The sequence below is a fragment of the Struthio camelus genome, chromosome W (genome assembly GCF_040807025.1).
Source record: "Struthio camelus isolate bStrCam1 chromosome W, bStrCam1.hap1, whole genome shotgun sequence".
NCBI classification, from domain to species: domain Eukaryota; kingdom Metazoa; phylum Chordata; class Aves; order Struthioniformes; family Struthionidae; genus Struthio; species Struthio camelus.
Genome location: NC_090981.1, coordinates 36,891,113 through 36,909,732, shown reverse-complemented (window position 1 = coordinate 36,909,732; position 18,620 = coordinate 36,891,113). Strand labels below are relative to the sequence as shown.

Genomic DNA, 18,620 nt, shown 5'->3' with positions numbered 1-18,620 from the left:
TTTTTTTGAGAAAAGTCCTGGTGCTTAGTTGAACAGCAGGTATTTGAAATTACAGGTCCAGGTCTGTATTTGTGTCACCTCTCTATTTTCATTTTCCACCCCCATACTTACACACTGATATTGTCTCCTTCCTGTACATGCCCATTAATTCTATCAATCACTCATCCTTAAATGTACTCATGCATCTGTAATTTATGCAGTTATTCATTTTTCCTGGCTGTTGTGGAATAAATAAACAGGTGCATGTTTACACTTAAGTCAACTGGGCGTGCCCACAATACTGAAAAAGTAAAGCTATATACTAAATGGAAAGGCCTGACAGGCTTAGCTCTTGGTTTATTAGTCATGCTGACTGCTTCATTTGTACTGTACTAATTTCTATTGCTGCAAAATCAATATACACAGTCTGAAAAAAAGGATTTACAATTTACAAGAAAAAAGATGGATGGTTATATTATGTGATATCTAGACATAAGAACTGCCACATGGGATCAAACCAAAAGTCCATTTATTTCGTTATCTTGTTCCTGACAGTGTCTGTAGGGGACTTTTGGGGGGGAAGAACATAAGAAACATGCCATGTGTGGAATTCTCCCCTGGACTACCTCTCATTTTCCAGCAGTAAGTAGTGAAAAAACTTCCTTTCCTTTTTCAGCTGGGAGTTTTATCTGTACTGTGATGCTTAATAGGACAAACAGAGCTATCTCCTTTGAACTTATCCAACCCTTCATGAACTTACCCAGGCTTCTGGCTCCCACAACATTGTACGGCAGTGAGTTCCACTACTTAATTATGTGTAACGTGGAAGCAATAGTTCCTTATGAACCTGCTGCCTGATGATTTCTTTGGACGTCCTGTATTTTGAAAAAGACTCAGTAGCTGTTTTCTGCAGATCTATCCTGACTCAATAGCTGTTTTCTGCAGATCTGTCCTTGCCATACCATTCCCATACAGATAAACTCCCTCTTTTTTTCATTTTCTAGGTTGAAGACTCCCACTTGATGTAATGTCTCCTTGAAAGGTGATCTGTTCCCAGCTCATCTTATTCTGAATTTTTTGAGGTGGGGTAACCTATACTAGATCTAGTTTTCTCCCTGCAAGAACACATCTGCAAAGGATGTCATAACGTTATTTTTTAGTTTAGTTCTCAGTTCCTTTCCAAAAAATTCCTAATGTAGCATAAAAAGTTGCAAAAAAGGTGACTTGGGCTTCCCCAAGCAGAGGTAAATTTACTTCAGATAAGTAAGAGCCAAATGTATTATACTTTCCCAAGCTTATCTTTCGAGGTGTAGAGTGCTTGCTGTGAGGCAACAGCCACAGTGCAACTTCCTCCAAGTTTACATCTTAAGCTTGGCTGAATAAAGGCTCAGTATCCACAGCCTGAGAATACTGCTGAAAACTAGGCTACTTTTCTTTGCCTAAAATGTATTTATTTTAAGCATACTTGGACCTAAGGATGTACGCCAAGAACTTTCCCGCGCTAACTAATATGCAATACAGTAAATTTAGAAAGTCATGTTTTTCCTGGTGAGGAACTATCTCAGTTCTTATACATCAAAAGAAAACAAAGGGGCTGCATTTCAAACACCACTCTTCTGACATCTGCTCAGACATTTAGCCAAACAAAGGTAGAAATTTAGGCGTATCTTAAAAATATGAACCTCCGTCCTTTGTTATGACTTTCTCTGTGTTCTGCTTTCTGTGATTCAACCCTACAGAAAATATTCTTAGAATGCAAGCTGGTAAAGGCGTTTCTACTGGCCTTTTTGCTGGTCTGCTTGCTGAACCTTGACTTGTCAGTGCTTGGTATTTAGATTCTAGATGCTTTTTCCTTGCTTCCTCCTTTGAGTTTTGGCTTCCACAACATTCACACCTTCACAAATACTTATTACAGGATGCTGCATTTCACTGTGAGACTACATCTGAGCAGCTCAGCTAAACACAGAATAGGCTATGCAAAGTACTGCCATGGCAAGGCTCTGTTTTACATCAGCTATGTTTGTCATGCAGATATATTACCTTTAAGTTTCAGTTCCTACAGTGAAATGTACTATTACATCACTTGTCCCCAGGCAAAGAAGTGAGACCTTCATAGCTGTGAAGTGATAGAAAACAAACAAACAAAGAAACCCCCCCCCCCAAGCTAACCAACTAAACAAAAAAACCCAAATGAGGCAATAAATATTCTAGCCTAAAACAACTTATAGGCCATTGTCTAGACAAGAAAGAACAAATACTTGAAGTTGAAAGCTCTAGACAGGATATGAATGAATCACAGACAGAAACACAAAGGGAGAACAGGGTAGAGAATTAGAAGAGCACACCTCACAGCTTTTAGAGGCAATGTACTCATGTCAAATTTATCATTCACACAGGCATCTCCATGTTAGCTTTGAACTACTTCTAGCAATTAAAGTAGAGGCAGAATGGAAGTCAGTGCATGCTCCAAAATCTGCTGGAAGAAGAAGAACTACTCAGGAAGTTTGCTAGCACAGAACACCATGCTACTCTGGCTATGTTGTTAGCAGTAATACCCGCTAATAACTATTAGTATTATCTTGGACGCTCCAGAGAGTGCAGTACAGATTTACCTATTGTAGGAGCCCTGAATACTCAGTACAAGGTGTCAAGCACAGCACATGAATACAAAATAAAAGCAGCTCATTTGCTATGGCTGAACAGTCTGAGCTTCCCTAAACCAGGGACTCCAGAAAAGTGAAATTCCATTTATATGCGTAGATGGGAACTGGTGATGGAACTGGTGAAGCCTTGGATCTGCATTAGTGACATTTCCTCTGAATTTGTGAGGAACAGAATGTGTTTGTCACTATAGACATGACCAGTTTCTTTCTGCTGCATACAGACTACATGATCTGATTGTTTTAAAATCATTGCTGCTCTCTGCTCATTGGGCCCCTCTTCCCCCCACCAGTACTAGGTCTACGGACATTTGTATTAAGTGCGAGGCAGGGTTAGGTATGAATGGGTCACATCTGCAATAAACTAAGGTAGTAGTCTATAGTCTAAACAAAATCAGTAGGCTGTGCTCTCTTGTGTGAGACATTCAACAATTGTCCCAGCACAATATTAGAGCGTTCTCTTATATGAACATGCATCTTCTGAAAGACGCATAAATCCAAGATCCTTAACAGTTGAATACCTTGCAACCTTTAAAGTTTGTGATGCTTACACATAAAAATGCTAGTTTTGCCATCTTGCCCAAACCTCCATGCAACTCCATAATTTTATTCACTTTGCAACTACAGTTCAACAGAGTGATATTCTCAAATGACACAACTCTCCATCATTTCTTGTTTTACACAGCTAAAGAGCTGCTACCCGCTACCACAAGACTGAATCCCAGCCAAGTATTTGGTGCTTCTCATAAAGTCAGCGGTGCGAGACCTGCACACCTGGGCCTGTTTTGCCACGTGCTCTATAATTCATATTATTTAGAACTCTTCAGACTGAAAACTGCTAACAAAGCACAACAGACTTTTGTCACAAACTGTACAAAAGAGATGTTAGTATTCTATATGAACCTGATATAACTATTTTTCTTTTCAGCTCTAAAAAGATGCTGTGCTGATTTATGTTAAAGAAAAAAAGAAAAAAACTTTGGAGAGAAAGCAAATACTTTTGGATAGTGAAGGTATGTGACTTCGTTATCCTAGACGCATCACTTCAGAATTGTTTTGCAAAATGATAAATGTGAGCTTAAAGTGAGCAAGCTTATTTAAAGAATGTAAGTGATCTCCCCACTTCTATTGCAACATACACATTTCAAAAATTTAAAAAAATACAGTTCGTAGAATCTAAAGCAAAGTAATCAGTGTATATATACACGGTTATTTTCTTGGAGGAAAAAATAACAAAACAAAGCATACAGCAGACTCAATTTGCTAAATATTTCCTTTTCCAACACAGATATAACATTATCATTATTAATCAAGCAGATGACTGATTACAGGAGCAAGTACGCACATAATTAATTCTCTAAGATTTCAGACAGTGTTACAGTTCTACTGCATTTCCAGAAATCTTTTGCTCATCCTTACCAATGATGACAAAAAGTGTTTTACCTGAGAAAGACATGTTTATGCTGTGTCCAACTCTTCAATATTACAAATACACTTCTGTTAAAAAAAAACTATCATTAAATGTAACAGGTAAATAACAGCACAGCTGTTTTCTTTCAGAAATATATATATAAACTAGGTCTTGCAATGTTATTTTTGAAACTGCCACATTCACCAAGCACCTTAAACTATTAATAGCCTGTCTGCCTCTTTCATTAAAAAATGTTACGCTGAAATAAAGTGATCTTTGTATTCTTAGAATCCAAAACTATAAATGTGAGGAAAAAAAATCAAACTATATACAGAAGTTAATAGATTAATTCTGACACAGTTCCTATAAAGTTAGAGAAGATATAAAGCATAGACCCAAAGATGTGCAATTCTGACAGACAGCATGTTATTTTTTTTGCATGGTTCTCTGTACTGGGAGAAAGCAGTAGATATGGCCATACAGGAGTCTGGATCCACATCGGGGACTAAGTAGCTAGAAGTTAGGCAGCGTCTCACCTACCTACTCCACCAGGTCAAACATTCTGGGGCCAGATTCAGCCAGCCTTATTCAAAATGAATAGCACTAACTCCTGGAGCAGCACTGCTGAAATCACTGTATTTCTTGAGAAAAGGAACTCTGTTCAGTGATTAACAACCAGGCTTCACTGAAGTTAATGAAACAGGATTTCAATTTCAAATAAGTAAGGGTATCTGGCCATTGACCTCTCTTGTTCACAATCCTGCTTGTGAAGTGAGAGTAATGGAATTTCGCTAGCTTCATGGGATGATGTGTGGTGGGGCATTAACGTTACTGTGGCACTGAGACGCTCAGGGTGCCATGAAAAGGCAGTTACTTAACTTTCTACCTCAAGCACAAGGCAGAGACCTTGAGGCAACTGCTGCTTGTTAAAGTGTTGATTTTTTTCATGTGTTACAGTGGCAAAACATTAAAAAAATGAACATAATTTAATTCATAAAAAATGCACCACAGACACCGTATCACTAAGAAAGCCAGTAACTTTACTGATTTGTCTGCAAAATACAAATTATACCTTATTTCCAGCAGGAGAATCTTTTGAAATTTTCCCTTTTTTTTGTTCACTACAGACAGCTGAATTAAGTCCCTTGAGATACACAGATGTGGTTTAACTTAGTTATAACATCTTGTCATCTAGTGGCGACAAAGTCCAGCTTATGCCGCTGTGAGCCTCTATTTTAATATTTGTTGCAAATGCTTGTATGCCCCCATTTACAAGCTATTTTGTAATTACCATTGTTTTATGGAAACAAATCCCCAGGAAAAAGAAAAAAAAAGAAAAAAGGATACAACAAACCATCTGAAGCAATCCAAGTGTAATGCCTGCGGTAACCCAGGTCTGCTATTAGTTACTCCACAAAAGACTCTGGTGCTGCTTTTTTTTCATGAGTTACTAAACTGACCTCTTTGAATCAAACTGAGGTATGGATCAGTCTGAGGTATGAACAGGGAGGGTAAAAATGCAACATCTGATTATGCAAATAATCAAATGGATACTTCTCACGCAGAAGGTCTGTGGCTCAAAGCTTGGATTGCTCCACATCTTTGGTTAAAATATATTAACAAAAGCCTTTTATTACATCTACAGTCTGAAGCATTCTAACAGATACCAATGTTCCATCAGTCCTTCAAGAGACCTGTAGTGGCAGGAAATTAATGCCATATAACTGACGACATCACAGCAGATGGCACAAACAGGAACAGATGAAGTATGCCATGTTTAGGCAACAGCCTTTATTGAGGTTTCAAGTGGCTTTTAAAAAATTACAAAGCATTTACCTTCAAGGCGAAGGAGAAAGGAAAACAAAATAGCTTTGTTAGGACTATAGACAAAAGAGGGTATATAGGATAACACATACAATACAAAAGGGTTGACATCCTGAAAACAGTCTAGGAGTTATTTTATTCTTATGTTAGCTTTACCTGAAAAAGATCTGAGGACAACAGATATTTTTATAGTATTCATTAAAAATTGCTAAATTCTTCTTTTGGGAAAAATATAAGCCATTTTGTTATAAAACACAACTTCTGAAAAACATCGAAATGATAAAAGCTTTCCTGTGAATGGCTCAATGCATACAACATACAGATTGTGCAGACTGGGTATATCACGTAATTGTCACCAGCAATTAGACACTAACTGACAACACCTTTTAATAGAGGATTAACTTAGCTGTAACAATACTTGGAGATGTCTCGAATGCCACTTCTGGTGTTTGAACTTGCAATTAAGAATGTTGCCTAAAACATTATATAGCATGGGTTAAGGTAAAGTAATGTTAATACTCTTTCAGGGCTCTGCCCCAAACTCCTTAAATACAAAGGAATCACACAATAAACCCAAATTAGCTTTGCAAATACAATAAATGGTAAGGTACAGATAAAGGAACAGAGAAAGGTAGACAGTTATAGTTTACAGAAAGTGACTTCACAATCAAAGTTGTGCTTCTTTTCATTAGATCAGTTTACAAATATGCATTATCCCCCGCTATCTTGCCACCATGTTAGTTGCCCTCAGTAGCAGGAACAAGAGGGATGACTGGCATCCATTTTCATGTGATTCTGTTCTGTTTGTGTTTATATAAAAATCATTGTCAGAATTAACATCAATTGCCCAGGCAATACTTTTCACGCTACTTTCTGCTTAGTTACTTGCAATAATGTATTACACCGCATCTCCCTTAAAAATGCTATTTTTCCTTTTTCTTGTGTTGCTGAGGCAAATTGCAAGGTAAACTATTAATATGGCTATTCTTCATATTTCAATAGACTGACTCCCCCACCCCCACTGACAAGTTTCTACTACAATACTGATAAAGTTGTACTTTGTTGTTGAAATGACAAGGTACATTTGTGATATATTTGCATATTTTTGACACACCAAAGTTTAAAATTCTCAGAAAGAGAATATGAGTATAGCTTTATCTGAAGGTGAAGAAAGTGGTTTTGAAAAAGAGTGTTGTGTTTTCAAACTAACTATGGGCCCCATTTTCAATTTTTTAAAAGAACATGCGTATCTTCCTCTTTACCCTGCAGATTGCTATATGAGAGAAGATGGATGCATGAGTAGCACAGTATTCTGCTTAAAGAGTTTCCAAATTATGCACTAGCCCCTGCATGGCTGAGAGTGTACTGGTAGGCAGGCTTATGTAAGGGCGTAATAAGGGAAAAGCATGGGTTATAATGCACACTGCAGTCTATACATCGTTGGCTACTACAGAGAGGTAGACTCTACCACTGAGCACTGCACAGCAGCTGCATGTATAGATGGGAAAGAGAGAGTATATTTCCCTTAACAGAATCTTCTGCATTGATATTTACCTATTGCAGCTATATCCTTCATCATAGTGTCAATGTACGTAAGTGAGAGTTGGAACGCCTCTTGGAAAAGGAGAAATATTACCAGTTTTACTATGGCACTAACATTTTGTTGAAACATTGTTTCCCTCCAACAAAAAGGTTAAACTGAAATATTTGCATATACCGTTTTCTTCTAATAAGCAAGAGGGACAAAGAGGAACTTAAAACATGATATATTCCTTCTGATTAGGCGATTTGAGTAAAAGGAACAACAGGAGGCAGGAGAGAACGTGGATGCTAGATGCTGAAGCAAATCTTGCTGGGGTGTAATACGCAGGGAGCGCTGTTCAACAACATTCCCCTTGTGAGACAATGTGACCACAAAGGTCCATGAAAAAAGGATGATCTGATAGCCAATGTTGGTTGTGTAAGATAAATCTACTTCTGAATGGTCCTTCAATTGATAATCTCTCTAAAATTTTCAAATCTGTGAGAGATGGGAGTCATCTTTATAGTAGTTGTGTTGATGCCAATCCCTCACTTTTTACTCTTTCTATCACTTCTGGAAATATTCACCTGCACTCACATACCTGACAGCCGTTAGAGCTGTACATCCAATTCTAACAGGCAGAATACCAGCTTTATTAATGAGAAAGGGCCAAAGTATGCCGCTTTATCATTTAACCCGTGAAAAACTACAAGATACGCAGGACGTGAGTAATAGAAGGGCCCTTAACTTGTTACAATGCACAAAACAGCATGAAAGAACTAATCAGTATATACAATGGATCGCAGTTCACCCAACTGATTGTAAAATGCTGTATTAAAAGGATTTAGGTTGTTACACCATGGGTAAATTCTAACTTTTTACAGATCAGTCTTTCAACAGCTGACTCGGATCTGTAAAATGTATGCCCAGTAAAAGAAAACTGAAAGAAAATAGTTAAATGTGCAACTGCACAAATATAATTCCCCCACTATTAAGATAACAAAAACTTTTGCTATTACCATAATTATTATATATATTAGAAAGCTATACACAAGCATGTTAATTTCACAGATTTTTTTAAAAGATTCTTAATATTTTATATAATTAGAAATACACATTTCAAAAACAAAACTTCTGCAAAGAGAAAACAGTTATCTTGGTTAGCAAAGCATGGAGTTCTTCATGGCTTAGGGTAGTGCTTTCTATACAAAAAGTCCTCTTTGTTTTCTTCAGGACTGTTTAAAAGATTAGCGAAGCTATCAAGGAAAAAAGAACACATTTTGGCTTAAGGAAACTACAAAAGCCACAAATGCTTTGCAAACTCTGTCTTACTTTTTAATATGAAAATAAGCAAAATGTAATGTACATATTTTTATATTTTTTATTTAATAAGTGATGCAGACCCAGAATTTTTTTAAAATTAAATACGTTAGCCCTCAAACTCAACATTTTTACAAGTATGGTCCTCTTTAAATGTCTTTGATCCTTTTAACTGAGTGCCATACTCTAATGATATGCCTGCATGTTTGTGAGCATTTTAGGTATGTTAGGTGACCCAGTCTCTTTCTAGCATTGATTCATGGCCACCCAACGGCTGGGTCTGTCAAAACATCTGTACATTTTCTATATGTTGCATAACAGCTGCTTTCTCTCTCAGTAAAGATCTGCCACTTCTGGCAAATGTTTTCCTTTTGTCTATTTACATGTAAATAACGTTGAACCTGCAACATGACACTATCTATTGTAACATACATTTTGCAAGGGAGCACAACAGTGAAAAGAAGTTAGCCTTAAAATCTATTTTGTACAAGTGTTCTGTTGTACAACTCAAGTGCTAAGCTTATCTCAGCATTTCTGTTTATCCTTATACTGTATCACTGAGGCAATTTAAAAGTACTTTTACAAAACAGAGTACCTGACTTTTTTTTTTTCCACACACGGCACATATAATGCATATCGACCCCCCCTCCCCCATTAAGGTATAGCACACACACACTGCAAGAAAAAAACTAATAGATAATAATGTTATCATGTTGCCCATCCTTCAGAGAGCCGCATGCGCTTGACAGACGGGCTTTCCCTTTCGTCCGGCGAAGGTCTGGTGAGTCCAATGGGGGAGTGGAATTCGTTCCGGTGATCTTCTCGGTCACTTCCATCATACGAACTGCTACAGCTGCTCAAACTGTCAACGGGAGATCTCCCCGCCTCATGGCGCGTGTGCTGTGGGTATCTCGAGGGTGTGGTGGTACGGTCTCTAGGAGGAGAAACAGGTTCTGACTTGATGTTGAGGCTTTGAGTAGAAGGCAGGGAGAGATTTGTACTCTGAGATAAATGAGTGCTAGTGCAAGCTCTGTAGGAGGAAAGGAAACCCAGTTACAGACTGAGGAGGCATGGAGCCCCCGGAAATGCACAAACACTCACACAAAACATCAGTGTAAAGGCTCACGCAGTACCAGTGCGTGCAGAGAGTATGAGCACTGTTTTCTGGGCAGTACTGTGAACAAATTTGGAGAGATGAAAGCATCACAACAGGCATGGTCCTCTTGAGCGCTTTTTTTTTTTCCTTCCTTTTCTTTCCCTAAGCGTCATAACCGATTTTGGAAGCTGAGCCTTTGCACTGTTGGAACCACCTGTAGGTTTCTTTATAACTAATGCTTGTGTGTGTGTATGCACTGGGCGAGACAGGGGAGGCATGGACTTTCTACTGGGATTAAGTCAATTAGTTCAAATGCGCCAAAGCATTGTCATCATTGTTCATTCTGACACGCAACTTTAGATGCAAATGACATAAAATGAATTCAGGCTCTGTACATTTCAGACCTTTCGGAACAGAGTTGAACGGACAGGTTCTTGGATCAGCATAACAAAATACCACAGCCAAGTAAGGATTTAGATATGATTTTATGGTATAAATGTATGAATTCCTAACTCAAAACAGAATTTTTATGAATAAACTGCCAAATAGAAGTTGAAGAGCAGTGGAAGGTGTCAGAGGAATATATTGATTTGCATGTAGGAGAACCCAACTCAGAGGATGTTTCGAACATCAAGAGAAACTGTTACTCTAAAACTTTTTAAAAGGCAAACTACCTATCCTAAGGTCGTTTTCTCTATGTGTGTTTCTGTGGGCAGGCAGTGACAGAGGAAAGCTGAAGCGGGCAGAGGGGAGAGTGAATACTGAGAAGGCACCTTATGTCTGCAGGAGAAAACGTGATCACTTGCATCTTAAGAATATTTTGTACAAAGGCACCACCTACTGGTAAAGCCTGACTTTTTATTATTATTAAAATATGGTTCTCAATATGTAATTTGTTCTTAGACCTTCTAGTTCATGGACCATTTACTAGGCTGAAGTTCGTGTCTAATCCCAAGGACACAGTTTCAAGGTTTCTAATAGTGGGGATTTATACAGGGAGGGACTGAAGGTAGTAAGGGCAACGGGCCACTCTGCTACAGAAGATTTTAAAACCAAAGGGGTGTGCAGATATGTTTACAGCAAGCAGAAGACAGATGGGAATTTGGAAGTATGTTTTAAGCTTGTGGAATAAATGGTTAAGTTTAGACATGGTCATTTCCTTTTATTGAAATATTCTGCTTCTTCTGATACCCCACTGACTGAGTTGAGCTCTACTTAAGTAACTTCTACTAAATTAACTTTAGTAAAAGACAGAATGCTGTTTTCTTTTCTCTTGACAAATTTATACTTGAAACTATATGGCTTCACTATTGAATGATATCAACTGCTTATATCACTGATTGTTGCAATGTTCAATAATGGATGGATCTTGTTAGATAACAGAGAAAACAGGATGTTCTACCTCCAATTGCTTTCACCTACCCTTCATTCGAATACAGAAGTTTGTCAAAATTTGCAGTGGTACCTTTCATAAGTCAGAATTAGTGAGTAACAGCCCTCACTGTAGAAAACGCAAGCACTTTTTCGGCAAGCAGGACGTTTTTTGATTTTGTAGGTATTAAATAAACACACATAAGAAACTGTAAATATCAAACTCGGTCATTCCAGCCTAGTGAAACATTCTACTCTTTTGTTGAAAACTTGTTGAAACGAATCCAACAAGAATAAAAAATACATTCCTGGCTTTTGTTTTGCTTTTCATATCCAGTGATTTTATTTTTTCAGTTACTTAGGAAATACTGGGACTTCACCTGGGAAAAAAGGCTGCCAGTTTAGCATGTATGGTAAGATCACATATGATTTTAGATGCCAAGCTTACAGCTAAACCTGAAAGTCCCTAATACAGGATGGTGGAACCTGAGGATTTGATATAGAAGTGTTTGATACGAGTACATGACATGCCATTTAGCAAAGTATGGGACACTTAAAAATCCATGCTAGTTAAAACAACCAGATTGAGTCAAATTTGTTCACGTGGAACATACTTGACTTTTACATGCAGTCTATTCTGTTACAGCCCCCAGAGGAACAAATCTAGAGAGATAAGCTGCATTTTCTAAGAAATACAGCCAGTATTGTTACACTGCAATGTTATGTTTTAAAAAGTGTTTCAGAAGTGAGAATGAGAATAGAGAATCTCTATAGACTATTCTTTAGATTCTTTGTGATTCATCACTGAGGTTATGTAAATAACTCACATATGAATTTGTGGTGGTCTTAAAAAATACTGCAGGTTGGTCTGCATTTTGAACATATTTTTTGTAAATTGAAAAAATTTTAAAAATCATTTTGGCAGGTCAGGACTACATTTTTGAGGTTTAAAACAGTATAAATCTTAAAGCAATTGATAAGAATCATAATTCAAAATTTTCATTTAAGCTGATTTTTTAAAAATCTTTTTGTACAAGAACTATTTCCAAAATGAGTTCCAAAATGATTTTGGTGACTGTAATCTAGGTTATTTGGTTAAACATTTCTGAAACATTTAACCAGAATTTTGTATGAGCTGATAAGGCTAATTATAATAAGGCTAATAAACCTACAGTTACACATCAGTGCGAAAGAGTACTTACTTAGGTGCAGTCTTTAGTCTTGTATTCTAAATAGAAGATTGATCTCTATTTAGAATGGAAGCTTTTTGTATTATAATAAAATGCAGAAATCTTTTTGCTACTAAATGAATTCTTTGTGTGTGAGTGTAGATACAGCTGTTTCTGTATATTTTACACAACGGCTTCATATAAATACGTTATTTTTTAGGTCCAGGCATTTCGTCATTTGAAACACACTCTGAGTTCACTGAAAACCAGATTTTTTTTTTTAATATGGAAAGTCCACAGAGAAAATAAAGCAAATGACTTTAAAGGATTGTATGTAATTGTGAGCACTCAATAAGTGCCATCCCGTCTACTCACATTGATATGATCACCTTTTCTCATATATTGTACAAAAACATTTCATTTTATGGGGACAATGAGGAATAGTAATGTTTTAATTTTACACAGCAATTCATATCAAGACCAGTATGAGTGAAAATGTGATGATTATTTAGAATACAACAACCACATAGGAGAAATAACTGGTTCCTGTGTGGGTTCAAGACTATGCAACTACCCGGCTCTGCTGTGTAACAAGTGGGATGCAAGTCAGGATGCAACAAGCTTGCAAGTGGCTTAGTTCTTGTTGATGCCCCTGATCAGATCAGTTTTGGATTCAATTCTCCAAAAGGCACTGAAGTTCAGCATGCACAGATAGAAGTGCAGGTCTGACTAGGTGATCAGTGATGACACGAACGTGCGTCAAATAGATTTTTATAGAGGGAGAAAGAGGTCTATTGAAGGAAGAAAGTGTCTCACGTATACTTTTTCACACCCACATTTGTTTCTCTATTTTAGCTTACCTCCTCACTTAAAATAAATTTTTTTTGTTCATAAATGTATATATAGAAGCACTGGAACTAACACCGAATATTCACTGTAAAATTTAGTTATGTCTGTAACTAGGAAAACAATGGACTTTTTTGACTTGCTAGTAATTCAGAAAAATAACGCCTCTCTGTTTTTATTTCAGGTAAAAGCAAAGTGATTTTTTTTCATATTTTTTGATTAATGTAAAAGCAGAATAACGATTTCTCTGCCAAGACATTATGATTAGCTTTCACACTTTAAGGTTTACCCTTAAAGAATAATTTGAAACTGAATCACTGGAATAACTCATTTACAATGGTGACATAAGAAAATTGGCTCAATCTGAAATATTTTAGGCTTTTATTCAAAACGAGGAAGTTACAAAACTAATACAAATTCACAAAACATGATGTCATTGAGACTAAACTCTTCAGTAAAAAGGGTTCACTGGAAAATATTTCCCCAAATCCAGTTATGATTGTTAATCAGTGTGTTTGATAAGAATCACAGAACAAGTCAACAGTATGCATGGATTTGGGCAAATCTTTTGTTCATCTGGGCAGTAGTTTGGAGAAACTTCTCTTGTACATAAAATTATATATACTGCAGATTCTTTAGATGAACTACTCTGATTGAGTTTCTGTGTTTGCACTTATATTTTATGAAAGCTCAACTTTCACCTGTGGGTGACACTTAAGGCAGAAAAGATCCTTCGTTAGACTGATAAATATGGATAAAGAGGATGTTTTCCATGTAATGGACTTGTGCCTGAAGTATATAAAACTGTTTATTTCAAAGTTAGGAATGGAATCCTCTCCTGGTTAAGTGACGAATTTCTGGTAGGTGCTCTGGTCCATCTTAAAAAAGCAGTAAGCCTCTCCATAGGAGACACTGCAACAATATTCAGGCAAAAAACTTTACCTTTTAGGACAGAGAAAACATTTGAGGAGGGATGTAATTTCATTTTCAATGGAATTAATGTGAATTTTTTCCAGATGTAGACCTAATCAAAAGACTCTTAAAGTAATATTTTTCTTTTTAATCTAAAATGTTGAAAATTCTGACTTGCTTTAATGTCACAATCATATCAAAACAGTCTATGCATTCTTATCCTATTCATCAGGCTCAGCAACAGGCCAAAAGCTGTACAGGCATGTGAAGTGAGCTACTCCCATGTCCTCAGATTTTTTCCCTCAAGTCCACTAGCGCTAGTATGGTGGCTAATTGGAGAGCCAACAAGAAGAGTTATGGCTCTACTGTTATCTGAAAGATGGTTCTGACAGTGCTGCTGAAGTTGCTGGAGAGCTATTTGGAGCATGCTAATTTGTCAGTTACTAACCATATTCTCCTGCCGTGCATTAAGGAAAAGGAGCTGATAGTGAAGCTTCAGGCTCCAGTGAAAAACAAAACCGGCTGGAGAACTGGGATACCTCTCCCAGTAACTCCCTTATTCCCAGGCACTCCTACCCTACTGCTTATCGACAAACATCTCACAGAATCTCACTTTTTTCCAAAATGTGACCTCACTCAGCTACTATTCACACAGCGTAGGGATTTGGGGCGGTCAAACCCTTTCTAGGTCTGTTTTATCAAATGTCTGGGGATAACTAGTTTTGCGTGATTGTCCCATTTTTTCTGCACATTCTAGCTCCACTGATAGGGACTGGATATGTTCTGTGTACTTTCATAAATGTTAAAAAAAAATCAGAAGTTAGAACAGTTTCTTTTGTATATGGAACTCAGCAACTAAAATAAAATCAAGAAATGCTTATTTTCTGCATGCATAGAAGACTTCTCCAGAACTGTCAGTGAAGCAGCTTTCATAGCTGAACTCATTTACAAATCTCTGAAAGAATAATAATAAAAGTAGCCACTCAAAATGTATTCCAGCAGCCACCGCCACTACACTTGGACTTTTTGTAATATGAATTAGAAACAGATGATGATGTGTGACATATCTGAAAAGGCAAGTAGTAGTTTGTTTAGGATTTAATTTATACCTTTTTTGGTTAACCAAATAGCCTTATTACATTCTTTGGTACACCACTGAAAACAATCAGCTTATTGTAAAGTTATACATTGATGTCTAATATGTGAGTTTTTGACTTTTTGAGACTTTATGTCTTTAGTTGTATAGTTAGTCTGAATGGTGCCCCAAGAAGAGTGCAAACCTCAAAAAGAAAATAAAAGAAGCTTAATGGAAAGGTATTAAAATTATTTTTTCTATCATGGCAACTATTTCAGTTGCATGTTTTACGCAATTAGCATCTCTATACACTTATTTATACATAAGTGGGGTTCAAAGAGTGTAGGTTTCCTCTAAAACATCTGTATAGCTGTCCTTTAAAAACCCAAACCATTCGTACATGGTAAGGAAATTACAGTAAGTTACAAAATGTGGTCAGATAAATTAAAAGGAGAATTTTGAAATTTCAGCCACATTTGTAGTATTAAATACTTTCAGATTATGGCAACCGTCCTGTAAATGTTAGTGCACATGTGCAACACACCTCTTTCTGGAAAAAAAAAAAAAGTTTAATTTTCAAATGCTTGTGAATTAGAATTCTACTCATGAATATACTCCGGTCACTTTCAGCTTGTATTTTTACAACAAAAACTTTCTTAATTCAAACATGTTAGACTAAGTCTTAGCCTAAGAGTGGAGTGTGAAGTGAACGCTTAGGATCTTACTCAAACGAAACTGTGGATACCAGGATTTCCTAAAATCATAAAGTTTACTTGAATTAGCCAATAGATTACTTCTTCAGTAATGTTTATGTGTTTTCCCTGTGTGAATTTTCGCACTTTTAAAAATACTGAAATAATTTAGCAGTGTGCTTCACCAACCTTGAACAAAATATCTTGAACTTGGCCACTAGAGGGCACAAATACCTATGCCCCTCAACACAAGCAAATCACAGTGAGTTTTACAGACTGCCACATTCTTAGGCCTAATTGTTATTTCCTTGTATAAAACAGTTCCAAAGAAATGAAAGTCGCATGCCGCAGCTGAGCAGATGGGAGTATGTGATTACTATATAAGGTTAAGGCTTAATCTCAGATCAAATCATTATGTCATTCTAATTAAAAATATTTAGAAAAGTTTCAAGTTTATTGTTAAAGTTTATGCTATAGTAACTGGAAATAAAAAATATACACAGCAAAATAAAACAGCAGCACAATGTAAGTGTTTAGTTTTGTCTTTAGTGATGAAATAAAATGCTATCTAAAGAAATAAAGAGTGAAACATGAGCAGTAATCTTTACTATACTACTGAGAAAACGGCAGGGAAACAGAATATTTCATTTCAGCTACCTGACAGCTTTTCATGAAATATGTAGTTTCACAACTTTTGGAAACTGAGCTGTTTCAGCCAGTTCATATGTGCTGATATGTTACATTGATGTATTTCAGAATTGGGATTACTGGGGATATTGAGATCACTGTAGAACAGTATGATATTTTAAAGAAAACACTGCTTACCCTAATTGACTGAGGGCAGATGGTGGCATATTATGTAGGTGTTGCTGTTGCCAGCCAGTCACAGAACCAAGATGAAGAGCACTGGCTGTATTAAACCCAGAGAGAGATGATATATCTGCACTACTCAGAGAGTATTCTAGATTTGAAAACAGAAAAGACAACAATTAAAAGAGAATTAAGGAGGAAGCGATTAAACAATAACTAGCATCATAATTTTCACATGTCACTTAATAAGCCTTTTAATTTTAATTACACTAATTACATTAAGTTGCACTGGAAAAAGTCGACTCTCCTCTTCAGTCAACTCATTAATTCGGGAGCAAGTAATGCACTAATAATTATTCTGTAATTTACCAGGGCATTTTGAATGTGAAAAATCCAAAGCATTCTTGCCCTATATATCCACCATAACTATATATGCATTTTCATAGAGCCAAAGACTTGAAAAACATCATAATATTTCAGTTATGGTCTTCTGCGCAGAACCCAGTAGCCTGTGTCTGAACAATGCATGTCTTCTCTAAAAGCATCCGGCCTGTGTACCATACAGTAGCAATGTGCAACGAGAACTGGAAAGGGTCTCTTGGGGCTTCATTTCTAGTTCCTTCCAGGTAACTATATGACAGCTTACAAACTCATTGAACTCAATTTTTAAAACAGAGAAACCATTTGCTCCAACTACCGTTATGATTTTTGGAAGGTGCACTGAAGAACTGGATGAAATTACCTGTTGTATTAAGAGGATCAAGAAGTCTGTTTTAAGCCACATTTCTTATAAAAGCCAATGGAAGAAAGCTATCAAAACAGTTTTCCATTTGAACAAAATAGCCATTTTTCAAACAGATATGTCTCAAATTAGTGACAGCTTCAGAATAAGTAAATGAAGTGTGAAAGCGTAACAGCTATGAATATTTCAGCTTAGCCCGCCGAACATTAGCTAATTCATTACTACTGAGAGAGACATTTGTCAGCATCTTGCTCCCTCCCCCCTTCTGCATCTTGCCCTGATACTCACCAGTACCATATGTTGTTGAAATGGCTGATGGGTATCCTCCCATCCCTTGCCCTGGTAGAGTAGGAGTTGCTACGGAAACCACTGGAGTAGCCAATGACTGAGCAGACTGGGAGTTATTTATCCTCTGATTCTTTTAAAGTAAGTAAAATAAACATATTATTGACTGGGTTTAAGTCAGTTAAGTATATTAGCTTTCTGGGTATGTTTTGTGCATAAGAAATACAAGCTGATACAGATTTACAGAAATTAATCATTTAGCATGTGGCTTTTATGAACTCTGCCAACCCTATCATTTACAATCCTACAAGAGATCAGTTGTCACCATAGTAACCCATTACATCAGTATCTCCTAGGTAACTCAACTAGTAACAAGTAAGATTGCTTTTATTGTGGGTAGAAAAACAGGTCGTGTGAAAACCTGATGAAATATGTAAACTCTACTCCCATTGTTTTTGCTTTCCATTCAAATACAAAAGAAAAAACCCACCCAAAACCCACTAATGGATTTTATGCTTAATTCAATCAGTAGCACCACGACAGAGCTGACTGCTGAACTCTTACCAGCAGATGGTGCTCTGACTACTTCGTTTTTCATAATGACAAAAGTAACTTCAGGAAGTAGTTAAGTAGCAAAGCAGTTACGCGTTCATGTTTAATTCTGGGGCACTAGATGTTGTACTGTAAAAACTGCACTAGAAAACTCTAATTTTGTGAGTTGCAGGATAAAACATCTGGGGAGCCACCAAAAATGCAACAGGCTGTGTCATCTTCAAGAGCATAAGATTACATGCTAGCAAAACACAACCAACAGGAAAGTTCTGTTTTAACATGCATTATTCAAATATGTGCAATAAGTACATCTTTGTCTTCTACGTTGCTAGATTTCAAAAATTATGATTGGCA

At 36.8% G+C, this 18,620-nt stretch overlaps 1 protein-coding gene across 13 annotated transcripts in view; it reads right to left on the bottom strand.

Annotated features, from left to right (window-relative positions):
* Positions 1-5,069: 5,069 nt before the first annotated feature.
* The window catches only part of LOC104150110 (myocyte-specific enhancer factor 2C), a 132,516-nt gene continuing 118,965 nt past the window's right edge, over positions 5,070-18,620 (bottom strand). For 10 of the 13 annotated variants that reach the window (XM_068924527.1, XM_068924530.1, XM_068924533.1 and 7 more), the window contains 3 exons: positions 17,718-17,847; positions 16,703-16,838; positions 5,070-9,746 (listed from right to left, as the gene is read on the bottom strand). In XM_068924527.1, the coding sequence (XP_068780628.1) occupies positions 9,425-9,746; positions 16,703-16,838; positions 17,718-17,847 (588 nt within the window). In that variant the 3' untranslated portion in view covers positions 5,070-9,424. The remainder of the gene's footprint in view (positions 9,747-16,702; positions 16,839-17,717; positions 17,848-18,620) is intronic. The other 3 variants (XM_068924535.1, XM_068924534.1, XM_009684166.2) reach the window with 1 other exon arrangement.